The 25,268-nt window shown below is 37.6% G+C and overlaps 1 protein-coding gene across 2 annotated transcripts in view; it reads left to right on the forward strand.

Annotated features, from left to right (window-relative positions):
• SLF2 (SMC5-SMC6 complex localization factor 2) overlaps positions 1-19,879 on the forward strand; it is a 21,176-nt gene extending 1,297 nt beyond the window's left edge. Inside the window, exons 2-20 of one of the 2 annotated variants that reach the window (XM_072423782.1) lie at positions 1,001-1,044; positions 1,137-1,693; positions 2,700-2,754; positions 3,877-4,205; positions 5,391-5,479; positions 6,576-6,686; positions 8,915-9,079; positions 10,436-10,538; positions 11,323-11,398; positions 11,484-11,619; positions 11,982-12,081; positions 13,346-13,522; positions 13,614-13,711; positions 14,236-14,323; positions 14,417-14,527; positions 15,257-15,334; positions 16,969-17,055; positions 17,714-17,782; positions 18,636-19,879. In XM_072423782.1, the coding sequence (XP_072279883.1) occupies positions 1,001-1,044; positions 1,137-1,693; positions 2,700-2,754; positions 3,877-4,205; positions 5,391-5,479; positions 6,576-6,686; positions 8,915-9,079; positions 10,436-10,538; positions 11,323-11,398; positions 11,484-11,619; positions 11,982-12,081; positions 13,346-13,522; positions 13,614-13,711; positions 14,236-14,323; positions 14,417-14,527; positions 15,257-15,334; positions 16,969-17,055; positions 17,714-17,782; positions 18,636-18,746 (2,584 nt within the window). In that variant the 3' untranslated portion in view covers positions 18,747-19,879. The remainder of the gene's footprint in view (positions 1-1,000; positions 1,045-1,136; positions 1,694-2,699; positions 2,755-3,876; positions 4,206-5,390; positions 5,480-6,575; positions 6,687-8,914; positions 9,080-10,435; positions 10,539-11,322; positions 11,399-11,483; positions 11,620-11,981; positions 12,082-13,345; positions 13,523-13,613; positions 13,712-14,235; positions 14,324-14,416; positions 14,528-15,256; positions 15,335-16,968; positions 17,056-17,713; positions 17,783-18,635) is intronic. The other variant, XM_072423783.1, reaches the window with a different exon arrangement.
• Positions 19,880-25,268: the final 5,389 nt, after the last annotated feature.

Below are 25,268 nucleotides of genomic sequence, written 5' to 3' on the forward strand. Positions count from 1 at the left end.
TGCAGCCAGCATCGAGGAGTCACACAGAGGCACACAGTATCAGGTATCGGAGGATGTCTTATTTGCGGGGGGGGGTGCTTTATTTTAATTGTTTGAGCAAAAATCGGGGGGTGGCTTATTTGATGGGGATGCCTTATCATCGAGGAAACACGGTAATGATGGTGCTATATAAATACTGTGTAATAATTATAATAACTGCAAAATGTATAGTTTTTACCTTTAATACAAGTACAAAGAATCTTAGAGGAACAGACAAGGTGGTAGGAAGGCAAAAGGGTAGCAAAATAGCGGGTCAGGGAAGGTACAAAGGATGCGAGTCAGAGATGACGCTTTCAGTTTTCATTCATCCCAGCACATGCAAGGGAAGCCAGGAATGCCGGGTTTTCCTGGCAAACAAAGATGATGACGTGCATGCCCAGCTTTGTCACCAGAAATAAAAATGCATTTAGAGTACGTAGGCAGAGAACGGCTAGTGACATGACAATGGAGTTTGTACAGCGCTGCGAAATATGTTGGCGCTATAAAAATACTGGGCAGTAAAAAAAATACTGCAAAAATATTGAAATGTGCATTGACCTACACTCAACCTTCTCCTAACTTGGCTTTAATATTATTAGTAAACGGGGTTTATATAGTGCCAATATATTACACAGCTCTGTACAATAAATAGAGAATTAGGGATTTGACCTTTCAAGCTTTGTAAAACTTTTTGAATCTGATAAAAAATCCCATTGACACAAAACCTAAAATAATGTTTCTGTATAAGTTCTATTGTTTTCTTGTTTGTAGTAGATTGTTCAGTATTTAAAAAATATGTTTGTGTTGTTTTTATTAAAAAATGTATCTGAATACAAATAAAGTATTTTAGTTTATAGTTTATAGATGATGTTGCTTTCTTCCTTGTTATCATATTTTCTCCTGGTAGATTACTTCAGTAAGGGAAAATAAGGAATGTTCAGACGTAATCTGTAATGTTTCTAATTTGCTCTTTTCCTTTCAGAAACCAACAGATAACTAATTTCTTTAAACCAGTTTGCATACCAGGTATGTGTATTTCAGATCTCATTATGCTTTCAGCTATATTGTTATATTTTCTGTTGACATTGCATACCTATAAAAGCCTTTTTATCCCACAGGTAAAGATGCACTTAAAAACATCATTGGCAATAAACGCCTTAAGCCACAGACCCAAGATGAGGATTTTGAATCTAACAAATATCAACCGTGCAAAAGGCAAAAGAAGAGCTCAACAGAGTCATCCAATGTAGTCAACCAAGCATCTGTAAGAAACTTGCATGCTTTCTGCGCAAAATGTGGCATGAGTGTACTATCTCCTAAGGTGGTGATAGAGAGACTAACTTTACCCAGTAGCACTTTGATTCATTGTAAAGAAGGGTTTAAAAATGGTTCTAACAGTTCAGAGGTTCAAAGCTTGTCATCCATAAAGAGCCGTGCACAGTCTAGAAATGTAAGATCAATGTCATTTTCTGGGAAATTTGACTATAATCAGCAGTTTTTTGATGAAAGAAGCCAAACAGTAAGTGGAGAAAATGATCACAGTCCTCAGAAGCCGTTTATCTTAGTAGACTCCTGGGCATCCCATAAAAGGTCCCATGGAGGAATAACCAAGAAGAAAGCCACTCACCAGGTGGTTATTCTGGGGAAATCAAAGGAACATAAATTTCTTTCAGAGGTACGCTTGCATATGGCTTTGTAGTCATTTCTTGTGAATATTTTTTTCTTTTATGTTTTTTCACTAGTGTTGTTGAGGGTAGCATTTGTTCACGTAAACTGCAACCTCTGTTGGCAAAAGCTATTGAAGGCCGACTGGCTCATTCCAGTAATAAAATAAGCAATACTGGCTCAGTTTTTTTTATCCAGTCCTGCATTGGAAAAAAAAGGTCAAATATTTTAAGGGTGATCTCCTGAAAAATGAACTGAAACTTTTTGGCCCTTTCTCCTCCAAATGTACTTATTTATTTTGGCCTGTGATCTGGGCACACTGCTAGTGCCTAGTTATTTTTCCAGATTTTTTTTTTTGGGTGGGAAGTAGCTGTGTGCGGGGCAACACGTACAAATGGAATCCAGAAGCCTCTATAATTCTGTCAGCTTTCCACTGCCTCTCTTACCTTCTTTCAACTTTAAAATGCCCACCCCCTTAGTATGACCCAATTGTGATCCAAGAACAGTCAGGTGGTTATGGAACAGTGCTGGGTGATGCACCCAGATAAAATAGGTTAGGTAGAACACTGTAGCTAATCTGTTTAAATAGGACTACAACACTGATTATCTGTAACAGCACAAAGGACAAAAAAATGTAACTAGCCCCCCGAGAATGCAGGACAATGTTCCCACAGTTCATTACCTGGGAGTGTTTTTAGGAGACTGTCTATAATATTCCTCACCTAGGAGACAGTATATGCTTCTCCTTGGAAATGCTCACCCCCTATTGGCATTTAGCAGTGGCAATTACTTTTCTAACTCTAACTTCAATTCTTTTTAGTCAAATTGATGAACAAGAATTTAATAAAATGGAAAAATATATTAGGTTTATTCGTGCCTTCACTGGCTAGTTGTCTCAATATTTGTTGCATTGTCTAATATGCTTGCACTGGTGTATAGTTTAATGGTGTTTGGGGTTTTTTTTTTTTCTGATCAGAAAACGTTTCATGTTAAGTCTGTGTATATTTATTTTATAGGTAAGAGGAGCATCTGTAAATGGTAAGGCAACTTCAAATGTCACAAATACATCAGGTACGTAAAGCGCTGTAATTTTTTTTTTTTTTTTTTAATTAGATCTACTTTATTACAAAGGACTATGTTCTCCAGGAATTAATTAATGTGTGTTTTTCTTTTTTTGAAAGTACATAAAAATCAAAACCGTTAGTAAGCGAGTTGCTTTCTAATGGGTTTTTGTAGGTTTCTATTGTTGGTGTTAATCTCTTTTAAACCATTGTAAAAACCAACATAAAGGGAGCTGTTCAAGAGATGACAGGTGCTCATCAGAGGCACCGTCCAATGCCAAATGTAAAGCCTCAAACTTGTACTGGCAATCTCCTGACTGACTTTGTTTTATAGCAGAAGTAAGTGAACACGTAGTCTCCCCCTTCCCCATATACAGGTAGTCCCAGAGTTAAGGAAAGCTGACATACGGACACCTCCTAGATATGAACGGGGCTTCCCTGCTCACTCATGTGCAGGACCTGGGGCTTGAGGGGGGGGGAGGGCTGGTTTGCATGATTTGCAGAGGAAATCTTTTGCTAAACACAGCTGATTTTTAAGAGCTGAGCTGATCTGTAACATCTTGTAACTCTTTAACGACCAAGACAAACTGCATTTTTTTCTTTTTGCATATCAAAGCACAGCTTGCTCCAAAAGTTAATGAATGTCTAGGCTCCATAAAGATTTTTTTTTTTTTTGCTTTGTTTGTGATTAACTCAGCGAGGATTTTATTCAGTAACTGCTACCATGCTGTCTAATATTAAATTGAGAAAACATCTGTCCTTATTGCATTTATTAAAATAATGTACCTGTTCCAACTTACATAGAAACAAACCTACAGTCCCTATCTCGTATGTAACCCGGGGACTACCTGTACACAATGTCTTGGAGGGAGTCAGTCTGGTGAACATGGTCACCGGAATTAATTTACATGATGAACATCCCTAGTAGGGGTTTGTAGCTGTGGGATTTGAATTTACATGCATAACTTTCTGTCAAGAATTGACTGGTGGTATAAGTATTAGATAAAGAGCAGATGGGAACCGTTTCTGCATTGGAAAAATACACACAAGGTTATTCCCTAATATATTTTACTAACGTCTGATGTAATTTTCATGGTCTGCTTTCTAACTAAAACATTTCCATCATTTGCAGAATCTTCAGAGGAAAGTGGCAATGATTCCGAATCAGAATTTTCTCCTTCCCATACAAGACCTTTCCTTTCAGAATACAAAAACTTGCCTTGTTCCACACCAGACACATCTGTTAAAGGCCTAAAAGTGTTAAAACGAATTCGCCGGGATAGCTTGGACAGCAATGAATCCTTTCACAATTTGTCATTAAGTGCTGATGAGGAGGAAGAGGAGTCCTTGAAACCTCTGAATGAGATTTTTCAAAGTGTAGCACAGTCTGAGCCAGTTACCCCGCAGAAACAAGACTTGTCGTTACTTTCTCTATCCCAGTCTTCAGTTCCTGATACTCCGGTTAGTATACTGTGTTTTTTAGAATTGAATCTATAAAATAGACCCATGACAGATGCAAGTAATAGGAGATATTTTAATCTAAGCGTAATGTAACCATTTGGCATCGCCACCAGAAACCATGCATACCGGTCATTTGAAACATCTTGTTTCCGTCTCATACTAGCATTCATTTTGCAGCATTGCAAGATTTGGCTAGTATGTTGTGGCAATAGTGAAGTCTTCTACATCTTCCCCCTCTCATCTAGTTTTCTAGATGCAAGATCTGGAAACTAAAGTTTGTCTTAAGAACATTTGTGGTCTTATATATTGCATACCATACTACTGTTCTCTGTACACAGAGTGTGCTCCACCTTAGGTTTGCATGTTATCGCTTATTTCACAAATGGAAGTCACGGTTTAGAATTTATAGCCTCACACAGTTTTCTGCTTTGAAAAGCATTAGCACATTAGTACATCACTGTTCAGTGTCTTTGTCGTGTTTTTATTTTTTTTTTTATTATTGGTATACCAGTCTTTTGACTTGGCATGACTTGGCTGACCTTTTAAAGATGCCAAAGTCATTTACCTACAACAAGCATGCAAATCACTGTGGTGAAGTTAAAACAACCAATTTGGTTATTGACAAGAAATCATTAGAATTGAAGCTGTTTATTAAAGCTTCAATTTACAATTGTTGAAAATGTGCAGACAATCCTCCTACTGTCTACTGCTAAATTCCCAGGGTTAGTATAACCTACAGAACAGATGAGGCTTTGGGTCACCTGTTGTGTGCCTGCTGACCCAAATTTAAGAAAGATTGCCCTGTACAATCAGTTTTCAATGTACCCAAACTTATCACAAAACACAACTGAAAACAATCAGTTTCACGCTATAAAGAACCTAAAAGCATATTTTCCTGTGGCTATAGCTGATACCCTTCTGAGGCCCTTGTATGAATCCTTCTTGAATGTAAAACTAGTAGTTTTTGAAACCCATTTGACCATTTATTTGTCTCTGAGCCTGTTTAATGAGTGAATAGGCCTCTCAGCTGTCCTGTAGTTGAAAAAAACTATGCTATCTTGCATAAATTTGTAGCTGGACATAAACCTTTTATATGCATAATCCATAGACTGTTAGCCATACATAAGCATTTGTGTGTACACATGATTTACTTTAGGTATTTTGACTTTTTTATATTCCTTTCAGGTAAATGACAGATTAAAGCAACTGTTGCGGACTCCTTGTTATGATAATAATCTGGAACGTCTAGTAAAAGAGAAAGAAGAGAGTGAAAGGTACATACTACCACATTGACCCCTTATACTAATTTTAAGTATAAAAAGAATTCTCTAAATGATTATTTATTGCTATTGTGTTTTTTTTTTATTTTTTTTGGGGGGGGGGACATGGGAGAAGTGGGGAATACAATGGGCGGAATCTGAATTATAACTTTATTATGGGTATTTACTCCAAAGGGATCTAGTACCCCCTATAATTGTTGTCTCATTGCTTTAGCCTTCTACCTTCCCTCCATACTTGGTTCCTTGGTTTTTTTACATTTTTTTTTTTTTTGTATGCATTGTACAGTGCTTATGTATATGGCTTTATTTCCTGGTGCCCCATGTTCTGTAAAGTGTAATCGCTGGTAGCAATGGCAAGCAGTCCAAATTCATAGATATGGCTGGGCAGGAAGCCAAATGCTAACTAATGCTTTCAAAAAGCTAATGGAAAGTAGGTTTTATACAGCATACACTGTAGTACACAAGGACTCTCCAGTGGACAGCAGATAGTTAATGATATGGACTTTAGCTCTGTGACTCCCCTGTCTGATGATGGCTCCACAAAAGGGTAAAAGTAAACTTTCATTAGGAACAGAACTGACAAGCTGCTTCTAGAAGGGTAATAGGAGTGAAAGGAAACAATAATAAGCTGCCAGGCTGCTAACTCCCACTGACATTTCACTTCACACAAAACCCACGCTGAACAGCCAGGTAGCTGCTAAAAAGTACCAGGTGGTGCACCCGGCTAAAAGGGGCTGAGGAGAACACTATATTTAGTGAGACACAAGGACAGGAAATGCATGTATTTAAACAGTTTTGCCTCCTTATTCTTGCTCACTGACTTGTCGGGTATAACACCAAGAAATAAGATGACAACCCCTGACCATAAAACTTTAAAAACAAGACAAGTCAGTGGCAGTTCGATGTTTTAATTCTGCCAGACAGAAAGACAACTGGTGGCAGGATGTTTTTCCTAAAATTTAAGAGCACCTGGAATGGAACAATGGAAATGTTCCTAATTTGCTTGCAGAAAAAGCAGATAATACACTATTCAACAAGAAATACACTTTTAGTTTAGATCCTTACAATGTGTTCCTTTGTCATGTACCAGAATTGATGCAATCGAGAAGCAGCTTTGCGAAGACCTAGAGAGAGGTCATGGAGTGGCCGATAAAAAAGAGGTGGACGGTGAACAGGATGGTGAACTTACAGATGAGCACAGGTATTTATTGAATTTCTGTGTGCAATTAACCTTTTTTTTTTTTTTTTCCCACATATAAATGGTAAAGGCAAAACATTGTTCCAAATAATCTCTTTGATTAAAGATGTATACATTGGCTATATGATTTCTGTAACTTGACTTGGTCACTGCTTAACCAGCAACCTGCCCCTGTGCCCAACTGCATCAGAGGGTGCTCCAATCAAGATATGCTTTTACACATTTAGTTATCTTGTCTTCTCTTGTCTTCTTGTCTAAAGCTACGTACACACGGCAGATTTTTATCGCCCGATAATCGGCATCGGCCAATTATCAGGCGAAAATCTTCCGTGTGTACAGTCGGTGTCGTCCATCGTCCGGACGACCGACCTGCCGGATCCACGGACGATGGACGACAGCCGATCGTAATGAAAGGGAAGGGGAGAGCGCGCAGCAGGGTGCCGCTCCGTCACTCTCCCCCCTCCCCTCTCCATAGAGCATGAACGGTGCTGTATGTACAGCATCGTTCATGCATCTTGCAGCCCCTTGTCGTTGGAAAGGATCGTGAAAGATCCTTTCCAACGACAAAAATTGCAAGTGTGTACGCAGCTTAAAAGTCCAACTCTATAACCTAATGAGACCTGTACTGTGTATCTCTTTATTTTTGGCCACATGATAATCCATTTGTGAAGCTTTGTGGTAACTTGCGATCAATATTACCTAAGTAGAGCAAAAGGATATTAGCACTATGGTGTTTTGAGAAAATCATTAGGTCCTTACTCGATACCCAAAAGACATTTTGAAAATGTCCACTCTTGACTGGACCACCACCTTCTTGTTATAGAGGACCCTTGTTTAATAGTTTTGCAGTTGTTGGCCACTCTATGCCTGTCAGCACATTCTCTAACTTTGTTTAGCCCCCTCAAACCTCTTATACTTTCAAGTTTTCCCTATCCCTACCAGAGGCATGTCCCACTAGTAATTGTAATCAGCAATCCTAAATTGTGTCAAATATGGAACACCTTATTAGATGCACCTAGCTCTATGTACCTATTTTCCTTCAGAACTTCTAATTTTTTCTGTAGCACAGACCATAGACAACAAGGCGCTGGAAATATTTCTCAGGGATTTTGGTCCATATTGACATATTAGCTCCAGATTTGTTAGCTGCATATATGTGATGTGAATCTCCTGTTCCATCACATCCCAAAGGTGCTCTGTTGAATCTGAATACACCACAATATCAGCTTGCAGCTTTACAACTGTAAAGCTGCATACACATGTGCAACAATTGTCCTTGTAAACGAATGACTAACGACCGGTCGTCCGATAATCGTTAACAAAACAAGTGCACAACGACGCCAACGAACAAGGATTGTCACTGGAAACGAACGACCGTCCCGGCAGATCTGATTGTGCGACCAGCCTTAACTATCTATTGTGTGTACAGTCGTTCAGTGATCGTGGATGGTTCTGCAGTACACTTTCTCCTTTACATGTAACTTCCTGCATCGTTCAAAGGATCATATCTAGCATGTGTACACTTGGTGGATAATATTTGAACGATCGTATTGTTACCACATGTACAAATATGTGCACAATACGATCGTTCAAAATAATCGTTAGTCATTCGTTTTCTAATTCATTTATCTATTTATTGCAAGTGTGTACCTAGCTTTACAGTTTTTTTTAGGAACGCAGTCAATGAGATCTTATTTCCCAAGTACACAAAAAATATACAACCTTATCTAAACCCAAAAACAAAAATGTTTTTTTCACCTAACACACTTCTTCTCCTAGGGTCACAACATTCACTCAGTTACGGAAAAGCAGCATTTTCACCATAGGAAAGGTCTATAAATCACTGTCTACTTGGTCTCCATAACCTACAGGGCAAGAGTTCTGAGTCCTCATAGCTGGGCACAGGTTATCAGCTAACAAGATTTCTGGCAGGATCAAAAAATATTGCTGTCTATTTAACAGTCCTAGAGTAAAAAAATTAGAAATGTTCATTAGGTTATTGCAGCCTAATTGTTAGACAAACTACTAATATGTTTTTTTTTTTTTTTTTTTTTTGGGTGGGCTGACTGTATAAGGTTCCTGTAGCTTTGTAAATAAGCGTGTTCTCTGTGTGTTATAATGGCAGCCATTTGTTTTGCAGTAATACTAGTTTGTTTTGCAGTAATAATAGTTTCATAAAATTCTGTAATATTAAGTATTAAATGTATCACTATCTGCTCTGTTATTCATAGGGATTTATTGAAGAAATTTTCAATCCGCACAAATGCAATACCAGATCACCATCCAGGGGAAGAAATCTTCCATTTGTCTAAATCCGGATCAATCTTTAACATTTGCACTCTTAATCTGCAACATTTACGTTGTGAGACTGGCATCTCCAAAGAAATTATTTTAAGGTAACCCAGTAATCTTCTGCCTTTGACTGATTTCGAAGGAGTAATGGTTTACAGGCATGTGTTTTTGCTTTTATTTTCCTGTTATTTTAGTGTGGTTTTATGTTCTCATCTCAGAGATGCACTCCTGTCAATGTACACATCTTGTGTTTAAAGAGGTCCCAAAGTGAAAAAAAAGGGGGGGGGGGACAACATTATTTAAAAGAAGAGACCTGCAATGTCCCTAACCCTGGTGGCTTTTTGTTTAGGCTCTAAATTGTACAGCGTATGTGCTTTGTAGTTTAGAGCTTGAGTGCTGCACACAGAGCCTGCCCCTTTGTATAATATAATTGTGCAGGTGTTACATCGTCCACTGACAGAAGAGGATCTCCGTCTTCACGAAAGTCATCTGTGGAGCCGGAAATGTAGATGGTGCCTTCCTAGGATGCAGAAATGTCAGGTCCTGTCATGATGGGGCAACTGTGCTCAGGTACGTATGTGTGTGGTGCATACTTGTTGATTGACAGAAGCTCACCACCCACCCACAAGATTATAGTTATTAATTCTAGCATTCACTTATTTCTGTTGGCTTCCCTACCAGCTAAATCTATATAGATATCTATATATTTTTCCTGACTGATAGTTGCACAGTGGTTACTGTAGTACTTGATTAAACCTGTGACAGTTTGTGGTGCTACTAAGCGGTCACAATATATTTTCTTTCTGCATGCTGTCAGGTTCCTCCTAAAATGTATGTACCTAGTGTTTCTGGTGACCATTCCCGTATGAGAGGCTACTAGCATAAATCTAAATATAAAGTCTGACTTAATAGACACTTTTTTTGTACTGTGGAATCTAATGATATGTGAATTTCTGCCCCTTGTCCTATTACAAAAAAAAAAAAATAGCATTTCCACATATTTCTTCAATTAATTAAAACTTTATTGAATGGTCAAACCTGGTGTGACATACTATTGCAGTGTTCAACACAGAAATTTGTTTTGTAGGTGGATGGCAGCCCAAACTTATTGTTAACCACCCAAAAACAGCCACGTGGGTACTGAAAAGTGCCGGATGGTGCGTCCAGCTAAAAGAGGCTGGGGAAAGCACTGCTATTGGACAAACCTCCCCTCTGCATTTAAAATTATCCCAAGCAATGTGGGTGAAATGCAACAGTGTCAGGGTTTTATGAGCAGTAGGATGATGTGGCATGTGTGTTTGGAAGATGCAATTAGGTTTTGCTGAATTATAGAATGTGCAACCTGCTTTTGTATTCTATCTGGGACTGAGGATACTCGCGGCTAGACATATCTGAGTAAAATGGTTCATGTTTTGCTTTGGGTCCATTTGTGACTAATTATTGCTTCTTAAATTACACAGCTGCAGTCCTGGAAATCAGCTCATGTTAGCCACAGAAGGATTCCTGACAAGCATTTACCAGTTTAAGAAATGCCCTGAGGAACTAATGAGATGGATGTTTCAGGTAAGAAATTTTGTATTGAAGGATATTATAATTGAGTTTGAACCCTTTTTAAAAAAGGTCTTCTTTAAGATAACTGGGAATTGTGGTTGTTTTATTGCTAAATAGACTGCAGCTGTTCATTACAATTTTTTGCATTTTAATTTAGGTTGGTGCCCATTTACACTGTGCATTGCATCCACATGCTTGCCTTCATGTTCTTTATTTTTATGGCAGCCCTATCACTTTATATTGGGATAGGAGTACAGCTTAGCATACTAAAATAAATATTCTTTCTGTAATAGTGTTTTACTTGATGTTGCTGTAAGGCTATGTACACACGTCACAGGGCAGATTTTGGACAAGAGTCTGGCGTGTCAGCGCTCATAATTCATGGATCAGTCCTGCCCTGTAATCAGGCAGGTAAGAATACTTATTGCAGATGGGACATTACCTGTCCCTTCCTACAGTAAATCCTGACTGATGCCAAATTTTTAAGTGGAGTTTTAGCCACTTTAAACTAAAAACTGAGAAGCTGCTTCCTGTAGCAGGGATATATCCCAAGGAGAAAGAGCTTCTTTTACTTATGTTGAATTTTACATAGTTGGAATATCCTACAATGTTTACCAAGTTTGGTCTACCCTTCAAAGAACTTGCTATTGGGAACCATTTTGTCTCCTATGCCTATATTTGCTCAGTCAGGTTTTTACATCTTCCTATTGTTATCTGTTTACATTTTAGTTTTTGCATGTCAATGCTGGTGTGCTTATTTTGTTTTCCATGTTGTCATTGTACTTTTTTTTAACAGATGCTTTCTGTTCATCCTTCTTATGCCACATCGATGAAACTTTTAAATGCCTTGATTGAAATAACATGCAACCATCGTAAGTAACGAACATATTTACATGCATTCACATTTTTCATTGCTGTCCTAATAGTTGATAATTATAAAGATATTCTTTCCAATAGTTACAAATATTGACGAAAAGCCTTGGATTCCAACTTTACTGGACATAGCAACTGTGTTTGCTAACATGGGGATTGAATTTAAAACTCTTTTTCCTCTTCTACATATTCAGCCTTCATTCAGTGAACTTCACCTAGTGTAAGTGTTTCAAATTTCACTTCTCCGTTTCTGTTAGGTAAAAAATTCCCTTGTTCAAATGTGAAAAGTGTGGCCTTTGTTGTGCTAAATTCCATGACATCCTTTAGTAAATGTATCTGTTGTAATCCAAACTTTTGTAAGTACTTGAGTTTGACCTGTTAATGCAGGGTTAGAGTATGGGAGGAGAAGGGAGTGGAAGAAGCTAGTCATGGGGTTTCTAGAAGTACGCTGATCGCAGGTTATTGAGAGATGAACTCATCACTTTGCAGAATCTCCTCTCCACTTTTCTTTGTATTAATTAAATAAAACTATTTTAGAAGTAAAATTCCTTTTTTGTGACCACTGACCTACTATGTTTACAGATCTGCAGTGCCTGAATCAGTGTCAGCAGGACAAGAAACCAGGTGCAAAGAACAAATTTTTTCTTGCATTCCAGAATTTCAGGTAGCTCATGTAGTTAAGGTAAGTTTATTTTATAGTGATGCACAGCGCTGCGTAATATGTTGGCGCTATATAAATCCTGTTTAATAATAATAATAATAGTGGTCTCAGATAATGAACAAGGGATAAATTACCTAAGTAAAAGTCCTTTGCATACATATGTTTTGGAGCTGATGTAATGCTCAGGTGCAAAGCTGCTCCTGTGACATCAGACAACCCCCAGAATATGTGTGACTCATGTTCTGCTTAACGTGAAACCTAAACTCAAAGAGGTGAATATTTTTTATTCTTGGGAAGTTCAAGAAATTATAATTGTGCCTAAGCCGTAGCCTGAAAATCTGTAAAAGAAGCACGTGAGTAAGTGTGCTTTGTGCAACTTTCCTGCTGCTTTTTAAATATTTTTGCACCAGTGATCGAAGTGACTTTGACATCCGAAGGCAAAGCCCTGTCTCTACCAATATGACTATCCACACACAGACTGCACGGTACAAGGCATGGTAAACTAGTAATGGGGAAAATTAGGTGCAGGAAGACCATGGGCAATACTTGTGACAGCTTTCAGAGTTCAGGTCCTCTTGAAGAGGATCTTTCAGTCACCAATTAATTTGGCATTTATGAGAATAATGCATAGTATAAAACAATTTTCATTAAATAAAGGGAGAGTTCCAAGGGGCAGAGTATATTGTATCACTAGACTTTACAGCTCCCCTTAGACTCTTGGCCCCATAGCAACTGCTATGATTGACATAGGGTAATCCCTATACCATTACCTCCATCATTACATAGGAACCTTAAGATGATGGATTCACGTATCTTGAAACACCTTAGATTTGGGTATGTTAGACTGCAGTATGACTTTCAAATGTATAGTTTTTTATTGATATTTGTGTTATATGAAATGCAAATGACTAAATCCATCTAAAATGAATATTTAGTATATGTAAAGTTTGTCAAAAGATTTCTGTAATACAGCCGGTCATGTGATGTATGAATGTCTGGAATACTGCCCAGCTAAAATCTGAAATACCTAATTCCTAGTTTAGCAATGCAACTACCTGTTTCACCCCAGTCTGCTTATTAAACAATAATTCCAGGAAGCAGCAACGTGATCTTACTTGCTTACAGAGTTGTGTGCATCACTGGGCAATTTTCTTAATTTTGTTTGACAGATAAAACAAATAATGTTTCTATATTTTAACTGCCTATAGAGCTGTTTGCCTGAAGTTGCACAAAATCATGTTACATATTGTGCACCAGTTACATTTACCGTTTTGTTTCTGTGCAGTTCCTAAACTTCTGTACAGCAGTCTACAGGGAGAGCTTTCTTGACCTGGAAATCCTTGCACTTTTGGTGATGCTCCTAAAAATACACCTGGAAAAAGGAATGAAGTCTATTCCAATAATGGACTTGCATTGTCTCATTGCAAATCTTCTTCAAAACATCAAGAACTGGGTAACTATTGTAAGTAAAAAAAAAAAACAAATTTAAGTAATTTATTCACTGATGTTATTCTGCTGTATACAAATGACTAATTTGCTTGTTTGTCTTCAAGATGCCAGAACTGTGCTTTGCTATGAGCCAACTTTCAAGCCACCATCATAACTTCCTAAAGTTGCTGCAGCTTGTTCCTACCTTTGAGATTCGTGGCAGGTAATTATATGCATGAACTTTAAAGGAGCAGTAGTGCTTTAATTAGCAGATTTTACTGTTGTCAACTGCTGTATACATTACTGGCGCTTTTGTGTATTCAAGCATTTACTCTAGTACAGTGGTGGTCAACCTATTCTGACTGGTGGACCACTAAATTTACCGGCTCCGGACCGTGTATGTCACCCAATGGGGGAGAAACATAACCTGGAGTGATTCCCAATGCCTATTCAATTCACATGACTGGCCTTTCCTCCAATTGTACATTTCTCTCTGCAGTGCTGGAGCAGCACAGTTTAATATAATGCACCCCTAGTGTTGAGTAAACTTTGCAGGGAGTGGAAAGCAGTATCCCCTAAATAATTACAATTGCTTAATTAATTAGTAGCTCACTTCCTGCTCTGAATGATCAAATATTTATTTTCACTTGATTAAATGCAATCTTCTAATGATCTTGGATCATCTAATAATCTTCTACTTTTTAGTGGATATTTTGTATCCTAACCATATTTTCTTCTGCACTCTAGAGAACTAAGAAGACATGTCAGCCTTATTTTTATATCCAATATCCAGAATGGAGACTGTACAGCTATACCTCTGGAATATGAGTCCCGGGTTTGTACAGCTGCTTGTTATTATAATGTTTTCAGTTTGTTATTGGTAGTTACATGTCAAGATTTACTTTAATGGTTAACTTTTGCTTATCAGATGCTTCTCTTGGCTAAGTGTTTGTCCCAAATGAAGCCATCCTCTTTGGTGAAGAAAATGCAGTTGCTTCCAGAAAATGAGTCGAAGACTTTTCAGGACTTGGATCAGGAGGTATTTTGTGGTTTATCAAATATCACCTGTAGGATAGACTGTAATTGCTGCTTGATTAGAATGGGAAATCAGATGATGGTTGTATATTAAAGTAAATTTGTGCTATGTTCATGCTAGCCAAAGTAAAGACAAAGGGCAGATAAACACCCCTATACTTTTGCAGCCAAAGTCTGCTCCTTTTATTAAAATCTGCAGTAAAATGGAATTATGCAAGTGAACCCATTGCTTTTCACTGCATGGACATTAAACATATTCTGGTTCACCATACTTGCTGCATGATTATATGTGATAATATGATCATTATTATTACTATTATAAACAGGATTTATATAGCGCCAACATATTACGCAGCGCTGTACAATAAATAAGGGTTGCAAATCACAGACAAATACAGATGGTGACACAGGTGGAGAGGACCCTGGCCCTAAGAGCTTACAATCTAGGAGGTGGGGGAAGTAATACACAATAGGAGGGGAGATGGATAATATATGTGATCTTATAATGTGTGGCCTTCTTTTCTTTATGTGGTCCCCAAATAAAACTGTTACTGTTCATCATTCATATCCTGGCCGGTTCTTAAAATAAATCCCCTATCTTTTTGTTTGTTTTCCAAAAACTGAAACCACATTGACAATTTCATATGCATTAGGAGTAGTAGGAAGTCCCATAAATGTGAGTGATAAATCATATGCCTTTGTGTGACCTAATTGCCTAAATTGTTGATTTCAGGCATACTATTTGACTTTCAGTCTATTACATTTGGTCAGTGATGCAAGCACCTCAGATGAACCTCCTTCCATTCAAAGAGTAAGTGTTACCCCATACAAAACTCCTCAAAATACCAAGAGCATTTTGGTAGGCATTATTTTTATCTATCTAATCTATCTATCTTCAATTCTCCTTTACTTTTTTCAGTTTCATGTTGTAGCCTGGTGTATAAAGTGTTTCAATTTATTTTTATTATTCCTCATTAATCTGCACTCCATACTGACAGATTTTTTTGACAATTTAGTAAAATTATTAAAAAGAAAAAAACTGAAATCTTACATATGCATATTTATTCAGACACTTTTCTTAGTTGAAGCACCTTTTGGCAGCTGTTACAGCCTCAAGTTTTTTTGGGGGGGTATGATGCAACAAGCTTTCATACCTGGATTGGAAATTTCCTGCCATTCTTCTTTGCAAAACCTTCTGGAACTTTGTCCTATGATATCCCTTAGTATCTCTGAAACGTCTCCCTCGATTGCTCAGTTTGGCCAGTTGACCAGCTCCTGGAGGAGTCCTGGTTGTGCCTTCCCCAAATCTGTTCTTTGCAGCAATCCAGTCTCTCAGCTCTGCAGGCAGTTCCTGTGTCATTATGATATATTTTTTTCTCCAAAATGCATTGAGGCCCTCTATAGAGTGGTGCGTGCCTATCCAAATCATGTCCATTCAATTTAATATACCACAGGTGAACTGCATTCAAGATACAGAAACATCCCAGCCATGATCAAGAAAAATTGGGAGGCACTGGAACATAATTTCAAGTGTTGGTGTAAAAAAAACTGGGATATTTTGTTTTTTTTTTTTTTTTCTTTTCAATAAATTTACAAATACGTCTACAATTTTTTTTCACTTTGTCATTATGGGCTACGGAGTGTAGATATAATAGGAAAAAAAGAGAATATAAACTATTTAAAATTGCCGCTTCTCTGGCTGTATTAGCTCCATTCAGGTCATGAGGCAATAAAGTCTGAATTTTGTCTATATTTTATTTTCAAAACGATCAACAATGGCAGCCACACTCATTACTTTTAAAACAATTTAAATAGAATGGTAGAGTTGTTTTCTTCCAGGTTAGTAAGTAATTTAGGCCTGAGTTTCTTTTATTTAGATTATTGGACTCTTTTCAAATTCAAAAAGTGTTAGAAAAACAGTATTCCAACATAAAGATTACCCTCTTATATTCAATGAAACAAATAATTGGGGATACCCACTATGGCTCCACCCTGCCTCCTGTTGTACAGACCATTATCGTTATATACCCCAAACAATTGCTAGTAAGGTAGCAGGAAAAACAATACTCTTGTACATTTTTGATTTATAGACCTTTAATTTTTGCACTGTATCTTGCATATATCTTATGATATTGAAAACCTTTGAAGTGAGTTTCAGTTTTGTATTGCATTTCTATGCTGAATTTGTGTCAATGGAGAGGCTTGTCCTGACCTGTAATTGTTTGGAATCTTCTATATCGGTTTTGTGCACTGACTTTTTGTGTACATATTGGTGTTTTTTTACATTGGTTAAATTGACATTATTGTTCTTTTGCAGTCTTCTGGATCTGCACATTTTCATAACATTTTCTTTTTTATTTACCTATTTTATTTAACTTTCATTTTAGAAAACTGAAAATTAAAAAAAAAAAAGTAATAATGTAACCTCTTTTATTTGATCTTCAGAAATACCTCTATAAACTAAGCACTGAGCTAGAGAAACACATCAAGAGTGATATCCGTGAAGATGCAAGGTTTTTCTACAGAACAAAGGTACTTTTCCAGTCACTGAGAGACAATGCAAATCTGATGCAAACACAACATTGTTTTTCTTCTTAACAATTCAGTTCCAGTATGTGAGTCTTTATGATTTATAGACATTTGTCCCACTGGGTGACATTCTTTTGGCCCAAAAAGTATTAGGTTTATACATCTGTTTACTATGATACAGAATGATGATACAGAGAACTTTATATATATACTAAAGCGGTATTTCTCAACCATGGTTCTAATGATCCCTAGGGGATCATAAAGGTTGCTAGGGATTCCTTGAGCAATGAGCAGTCTGTGACTCTCAGATGAGTTTAGTAGCTACCTATGATTTTTTGGGCTGGCTGTAAGGGTGACATTCTTCCCACTGTGTTACAGGCATTCTTTCTGCTGACCACCACACCAACGTACTGTGAGCTGTGAATATAGTAATAATAGAAGGAGTTCCCTGAAGACCTGAAAGTTATTTCAAGGGGTTCCCCCAATTTAAAAAGGTTGAGAGATACTGTACTATAGTGACTGTTACCAGACCCTAGGGAGAGATTATTAGCAGGGAAATGAGTACTGTGCAGAAATTCAGGTTGCAGCATCACCTTGTAGATGCTGCTGTAGAAGTTATAGATGTTGCAGTGCTTTATTATATGTCCTGTTTTCTTTACAGGTAAAGGATCTAGTTGCCAGAATACATGGCAGGTGGCAGGAGTTACTACTTTACTCTCGACCAAGTCAGGTACAAAAAAATGTTAGATTGTTTTCTGTTTAAGACCTGTGTTTTGCATCTTTGAGAATATGGTTATGTCTAATCAGGTTGGTAAAATGTGATGTAGTCACATGACACTTTTCTGCTTTAAAGCACAACTAAATACCTTTCAGGTGTTTAGTAACTAAAACTTGCCAGCTTGACACATGCTCCATTATACCATTTATAACTTTATGTTGCGCAGTGTGGCAATCCTTTTCAATGGCACCTTTTGAAGTGTTTTGTGTTTTCCCACCAAAAATAGTGCAGGTCTGATCTTTGAACCACTGTGGGGCATTGGACAGTTTATTTAATAAATTGGCCTGCTATGACGCAATGCAATGAATGCCAGGAATAAAAAAAAAAAAGCCTGTCCCCTACCAGCACACTGTAGGAAAGGATCCTTGCTCTGCGTGGCCTCTCTGCATAGGTCCAACGCATTCCCTGTTTCATCAAACCTATAGCTCTGCTGTCCACTAAAGCTTTTTCTGTTTGCTGACCGAGGAGCTCTAGGTCTGACTCAACAGTGTAATGTTTCAGCATTTCTTTGTAGGCAGTACAGTAACTACTATTGTAGTAAGTAAAACTTGGTTGACACACAACTTATTCCTATATTAACCAGTAAGCTTCCATCTTTTATAGCATGTGGCAATTCAACAAAGAATCTGATCACTGCTCTGTTTTGTGTTCTTTGCATTTCCTAATATAATGTTTTCTTAGCACTTACAAGATTGGCCCCACAGTAATGAAACAAGTGATCTAGCTTTCCTTGCTTTGCTATCCTTAAAGAAGCTGTTTGATAAGTATATGTTCTCATCTAACTTTGAGCTTTGCTTTTTTACAGGGAAAACTTCATGAATATTGGGAGCCAGTGTGTGAGAGTTCAAGCCCTCCAAGTTCACAGGAAAGTGTTGAAGAATCTTTCCAGGAAAATATTCAGTCAAACAATGAATAAACATGTTGGTACAAGTTAATGCATATTACTATATTCTTTCAGGGCTCAGAACCGGATACCCATATATTCATAATTCTACATAATTTATGTTTGATATAGTAGACATTATATGAAACAATCCTAAGATAACAAAGCAGAGTAGTGCTTGGCATAAAACTGAAAAGGAAGATTAAATGGGTATTAAAGTTGTAAACATAGAGAGCATTACTGTGGCCTTCTGTTTTTTTAGGGTGTACATATTCTAGTGCACCCTAAAGAGTACACCAAGTTTACACTTCCTAGTTGATGCTTGGACTTTGGTTCACTGCCTCCTAATTGCGTAGTCTGGTATGATATGACGGTTGGAAGGAAGTCCTAGAATTAGCCTCAGATTGGAAGTTATTTTTTGTGTTACTGTTCTCCTTCTATTACTTTATATTGGTAATTTTCAGCAGTGACACCTGCTGATTTGTGTTTTTTTCCCCCAAAGATTATTTTCTTAGATAAATAAAAACTTGTAAATAATGAAAATATAAAAAAAATTGTAATATAATTTTGACCTACTGTAGAGAGAGATTTTAGTGTCATCTACGATTACTTAGCAATAGTTTAAGTTGGGTCACATATTAATGCAAAGAAGACATTTATAGTATCTACTCGGATTGGAAGCCAGCAGATTCCTCTGCCTTGCATATATTTTCCTAAAAGGAGTAGAATTTATAATACAGCTGAACACGTGTTTAAATAAGGTTTATAAATATCTGTTGAACCAAATAGTCTAATTGTATTTTTCTTTAACACATTTGGGAATTATTCCGGCTTTTATCCTATGTACACAACTGTAAAGTCTGAAATTCTAAAAGTGTAGGGACTCCACTGCAACATGGCATATAAATCCGAGCAGTCATCTGTTCATGGGTTTGTTTTCTTGGTAACCAAGTTGCACTTCTTTCTAGTCCTTGTCAGCTTACAAAGAACCATGTTTTTGTTTGTGTATTTTTACATTTCTTATTTAGAATGGAACTTTGTTATAAAACATCTGCACTTTCATATATTGTATATTTGGTATTTATATAAAACAGTTTACCTTTGCATACCCTGTTTTTGTTTTATCCCTAAACTCCAAATAAATGATTTTCCTATGAAAACATCAAGCACTTTGAGAACTCCAGTTGTCTCTGTATTTTTTTTCTTGCTTTTGTAAATACCTTGTACATAGGATTTCATATTTCTGTAATAAAGCAACATCAGCTGTACCAACAATTCACCTTTTTTAAAATTGTCATAGTTTTCATGTGTTTTGTGTACTTCATATTTAGTCTTTAATTTACAAATAAATTTGTAAAGTATAATATTATCCTAATAGCCTATTTTAATCTATATTGATATGTATTTTTTTTTTCTTCCAACTCCGTAGTCTATTTTAGTGAACTGGAGGGCCTTAAGTGTGCAGACTGCAGTAAGTGTGGGTTACATGTTCAGGTTTTATAAAAGGTAGAAACAAAATGTTTTTTAGCTTCTTTACGCAATTGAATAGCCTTTTTCCATTGCTCAAGGATTGCTCAAACCCTAGTATTACATATTTATTTACAGTGGAACTATGAGCGGATTAAAAATTAACATACGTCAAGTTACTAAATGGTCAGATCTTTTGGGAGTGATGAACTGCAGCAGATTGAAAGCATTGATGCTTGTAGTTTACATAGAAAGGGGGACAACTTTGCTGCAGCATGATTCCTACTGAAAGGCGCATGAGTGTTTAGTGAGATTTAAGCTACGTACACACTTCCAATTATTATCGTTGGAAAACGAACGACGAACGATCCTGCACGATATCTACGAACGATCGTATAGCACCTTCATATTTAGTCTTTAATTTACAAATAAATTTGTAAAGTATAATATTATCCTAATAGCCTATTTTAATCTATATTGATATGTATTTTTTTTTTTCTTCCAACTCCGTAGTCTATTTTAGTGAACTGGAGGGCCTTAAGTGTGCAGACTGCAGTAGGTGTGGGTTACATGTTCAGGTTTATAAAAGGTAGAAACAAAATGTTTTTTAGCTTCTTTACGCGATTGAATAGCCTTCTTCCATTGCTCAAGGATTGCTCAAACCCTAGTATTACATATTTATTTACAGTGGAACTATGAGCGGATTAAAAATTGACATACGTCAAGTTACTAAATGGTCAGATCTTTTGGGAGTGATGAACTGCAGCTGATTGATTGAAAGCATTGATGCTTGTAGTTTACATAGAAAGGGGGACAACTTTGCTGCAGCATGATTCCTACTGAAAGTCCCATGAGTGTTTAGTGAGATTTACTCAGAAAAAGGCCACTAAGTGACAGTCTTAAAAAGCCAGACAATAGGAAATCCAGAGTCTCCCTACTAGAATTGGGGACTTTGAAAGCAATCAAAAAATACATTGTCAGTAGAAGTAAAGAAGGTGTTAGAGAATTTTTCCCATAAAATTGCTGCATTTTTAGACAACCTCGATATTATCAACACAGTGATCTCCCTACCTTATCTAAGGATGGGAATGTTTCTAATGTTAAATTATTTGTTTTTGTTGTGGTTCCTTCCATACGGATCAAATTGGACTTGCAAATGTGGATTGAACACTCTTTCATGGTTTGGTATGATCCAGGTGATTTCAGTGAATGTCCTACCACAATTACTTTTTCAAACTCTACCCATCTGGATCCCTAAATCATATTCCAACAGTGTACATTCCTGCTTTTTCCAGTTCATATGGGGTAATAGATAACCCCTCCTGAACCACCGCCTCCTGTTCCAATCTAATTCTTATTATCCCAGTTAGGTATCCCAGATCTCTTACTATGCAGCTTCCCACCTATTCAGGGTAATAGACTAGTCCCAACACTCCTTGTCTAACATATGGGTTGCCCTGGAGGAAATGGACTTGCCAGTAGGGTTGGCAAATTCTGTATCAGTAATCAAGCATCACTCCTTGAGAAGACCAGCAGGTTGGCCATGCCAAAAACATTTCTCCAATCGGTGTGTCCCCCTCCCCATTTCTGTCATCAATGTTCCCTAAAAGGAGCAATCCATTTTTAGCTCAGAGTATGAGGATCTTTATTTTCTTTGCCAGTCTTGACATGTTTAGAACATTCCAATATATCCACCAAGGTCCATGGCTATTGTTTTCATCAATGACACCAATGTCTTTGGGAACATGAAGGCAGGGTGTTACAAAAATGTAATAATTTCCAGGCACTCCAAGTCATGCCTTTGCCAGACCTGGATCAAGGATCCTACCAGACATGCTTTATATCCTATATCACTGCCCCCTCCACACCAGATGTGTTTCCATCCTTGCAGCGTTGAGAAGAGGAGCTGAAGATCTCCCTCACACCATCTCAAAAACAAAATTATTTGGTTGTGTCTCATCATACCTCTATTAGCAGCATCTATCAGGAGTTTAACTATACATTTGTGTCTAGATGGATATCTGCTCACTTGCAACGAATATTTGCAGATGATTCTGGGCTCTGTTGGAGATGCCATGAGGAAGAAGGATTTATGCTTCATGTTTTTTTGGCCATGTCCCACTTTAAGGCCATTTTGGGCTACGGGGAGGGAGATTCTATATACATATATATAAAATATATATTTATGTATGTGTGGTTAGCCATGTATGCATTTGTTCATGTCAGGACTGATCATTTTCATGTTCATGCCTTGTCCCATTTGTGATGTATGATTTTGGATAATTTTGTTTCCAATGTTTTTTTTCACCCTGTTGTTGTGACAATTGAAAACATTGTCTTGTGTAAATAAAGCATGTTATGTTAAAAAATCAATACATTTAAACAATCTAAAATTGGTAGCAAATGGCAGTCATTTTTTTTTAAACAAGGGGGATGGTTGACTTATAACTAATAGACCTGCCTTCCTTATAGCTTTGCAGTGAACGGCCTCCTTAATCCTAATGCCATTGCATGCTCTGAATTAATTTTAATATTTTCACTAAAATTGAAGCAAAATTAAAAACTTCATGAGAAATCCTACATCAAATATCAATTGCTTCTCTTTTGTTAGTTCTTACAATTGCAGCTTTAGGACATTTTACACCTATTATTCAAAATGATACCTCAGTAATATGTTTTCTGATGTCACCAACCCCACTGTGTTGATCAGAGCTTTCCTTTTCTAAACAGAACAGGCCCAATTCACAAAGCTTTAATACCAAAATAAGACCATGTGACTTTTTTTAAATCTCCATGGATATTACCTAAATTTGCTGTTGCTTAAAAAAAAAAAAAAAAAAAAATAAGGAAATTGAAACCATTCTGACTTTCTATAAATCATACTACTTTAAATACTGTTGTTCTTGAAGCCCTTTATATCAAGCAAGTTAACCACCACTGTGACAATATTTTATGGTATGCAGTATATGCCAGTATGCTTTCATTGTGTACAGTCTGCAGCAGATTGGATAAAAGCTTTGCTTCATGTAGCTTACACCGAGGGGGTATTGAGGCTTAGTCAAGATATAGATATAGGTGTGCCTCTTCTTTTTTGGTAGAAATCATTGGTGGTTGATCTCTACTGGGACATACAGTTATTATATATATATATGTTTATGAATGCAATTAGAAGCCCCCATATTCTTCATCAGAAAGGCCCGAGCATGATTAGAGACTTATTGAGGAAGAATAGCTTGGCATTTCAACCTTGAACAATACATTTATAATGTAACTGTTGGAATTTATTCTATTTTCACTATTCTGAATATTTTTACATTCAGTGATGTTTTTGCAAAAACAGCGTAGCAATGTAGACACTTTTATTTTCTTCAATTGGCTTCTCCCTGTATTCTGTACTACTACTGTAGAAGTTCTGTGGATCTGTGCATGCTGGTTGTTTTAATGACAATAAAACTCACCCTTTGTCTTACCCATCACCTGTAACATCATTGAGAATTCACAGGACCTAGCATTGTGTCACCTATACTGGTAGATGTGCATAAAGTGCGCAATAAATGTGAATAAATGTGCAAGAAAACATCTTTACCTGCCTGATCCGCTGTCCTCGCATGTGTAGCTCAGCTGTGGCTGCTGGGCCTGAATGAACTCCGGCACAGGCAGTTATGTCACCCCGGCCCAAGATACCCAGGGTTTAGTCCCCCTTTATTATAATTCACTACAACATACATGTATAATAAATCGGCTTCAAAGCACATAAACATCCAGAAATATCAGCGATAGTTTCATTAGGAACCACAAGGTGTTAGCACATACAACTGTGTGAATTGCCCCCCCTTTCTTTTCCCATTACCCCTTCTGCTCTGACCTTTAGGAAAGCAGAGGGGTAAATGAAATGGTGGCCAAAAGTGGATCATGCTTATTATTACAGGGGAGTAACAGAGCCAACCTGCACAGGAAACAGTTCTCTCTTTACCCCAATGCCCACAGCAACGTTACTTCCCTATGTGCAGCGACATTAGATTGCATTGGTGATGGGCGGGGATGCTGCAAGGAGCCGCTATACCGCTACCGCTCTACATGTCATTCTTAATGCAACGACATTAAAGCTATGTACAAATGTTAGATATTTGTGGGGCATTGGTGATCATTAAAATTTAGCATCTGTACAGCTCAGACGAATGATGTGTTGCTGGGTGAATGTCACAGCCCGGATAAATGATGTGTGTTACTGGGTGATAGTCACAGCCCGGATGAATGATGTGTGTTGCTGGGTGATAGTCACAGCCCGGATGAATGATGTGTGTTGCTGGGTGATAGTCACAGCCCAGATGAATGATGTGTGTTGCTGGGTGAATGTCACAGCCCGGATGAATGATGTGTGTTGCTGGGTGAATGTCACAGCCCGGATGAATGATGTGTGTTGCTGGGTGAATGTCACAGCCGGGATGAATGTGTGTTGCTGAGTGAATGTCACAGCCCGGATGAATAATGTGTGTTGCTGGGTGAATGTCACAGCCCGGATGAATAATGTGTGTTTCTGGGTGAACGTCACAGCCGGGATGAATGATGTGTGTTGCTGGGTGAATGTCACAGCCAGGATGAATGTGTGTTGCTGAGTGAATGTCACAGCCCGGATGATGTGTGTTGCTGGGTGAATGTGACAGCCCAGATGAATGATGTGTGTTGCTGGGTGAATGTGACAGCCCAGATGAATGATGTGTGTTGCTGGGTGAATGTGACAGCCCAGAAGAATGATGTGTGTTGCTGTGTGAATGTGACAGCCCAGATGAATGATGTGTTTCTAGGTGAATGTCACAGCTATGCGCTGCAGTTCACTATGGTGATGCCTTCACTCCTGTACGTTTTGCACAGCTTCATTCATATTGTTGCTGGAAATCATCACTGACAACCGTTTCCAATGGCAACTACTGCAAATGTGTACAGAGTTTAGTCTATGGTAAGGTAATAACACCGCCATTATTATTATTATCATTATTATTATTGTTATCATGCTGTGTGAGCTATAATCCCCTCCACCTAATGATAATTGTCTGTGTGTACACAATGCCACCGTGGCAGCCATATGTG

Source organism: Pyxicephalus adspersus, chromosome 10 (assembly GCF_032062135.1).
Source record: "Pyxicephalus adspersus chromosome 10, UCB_Pads_2.0, whole genome shotgun sequence".
In the NCBI taxonomy this organism is placed as follows: Eukaryota; Metazoa; Chordata; class Amphibia; order Anura; family Pyxicephalidae; genus Pyxicephalus; species Pyxicephalus adspersus.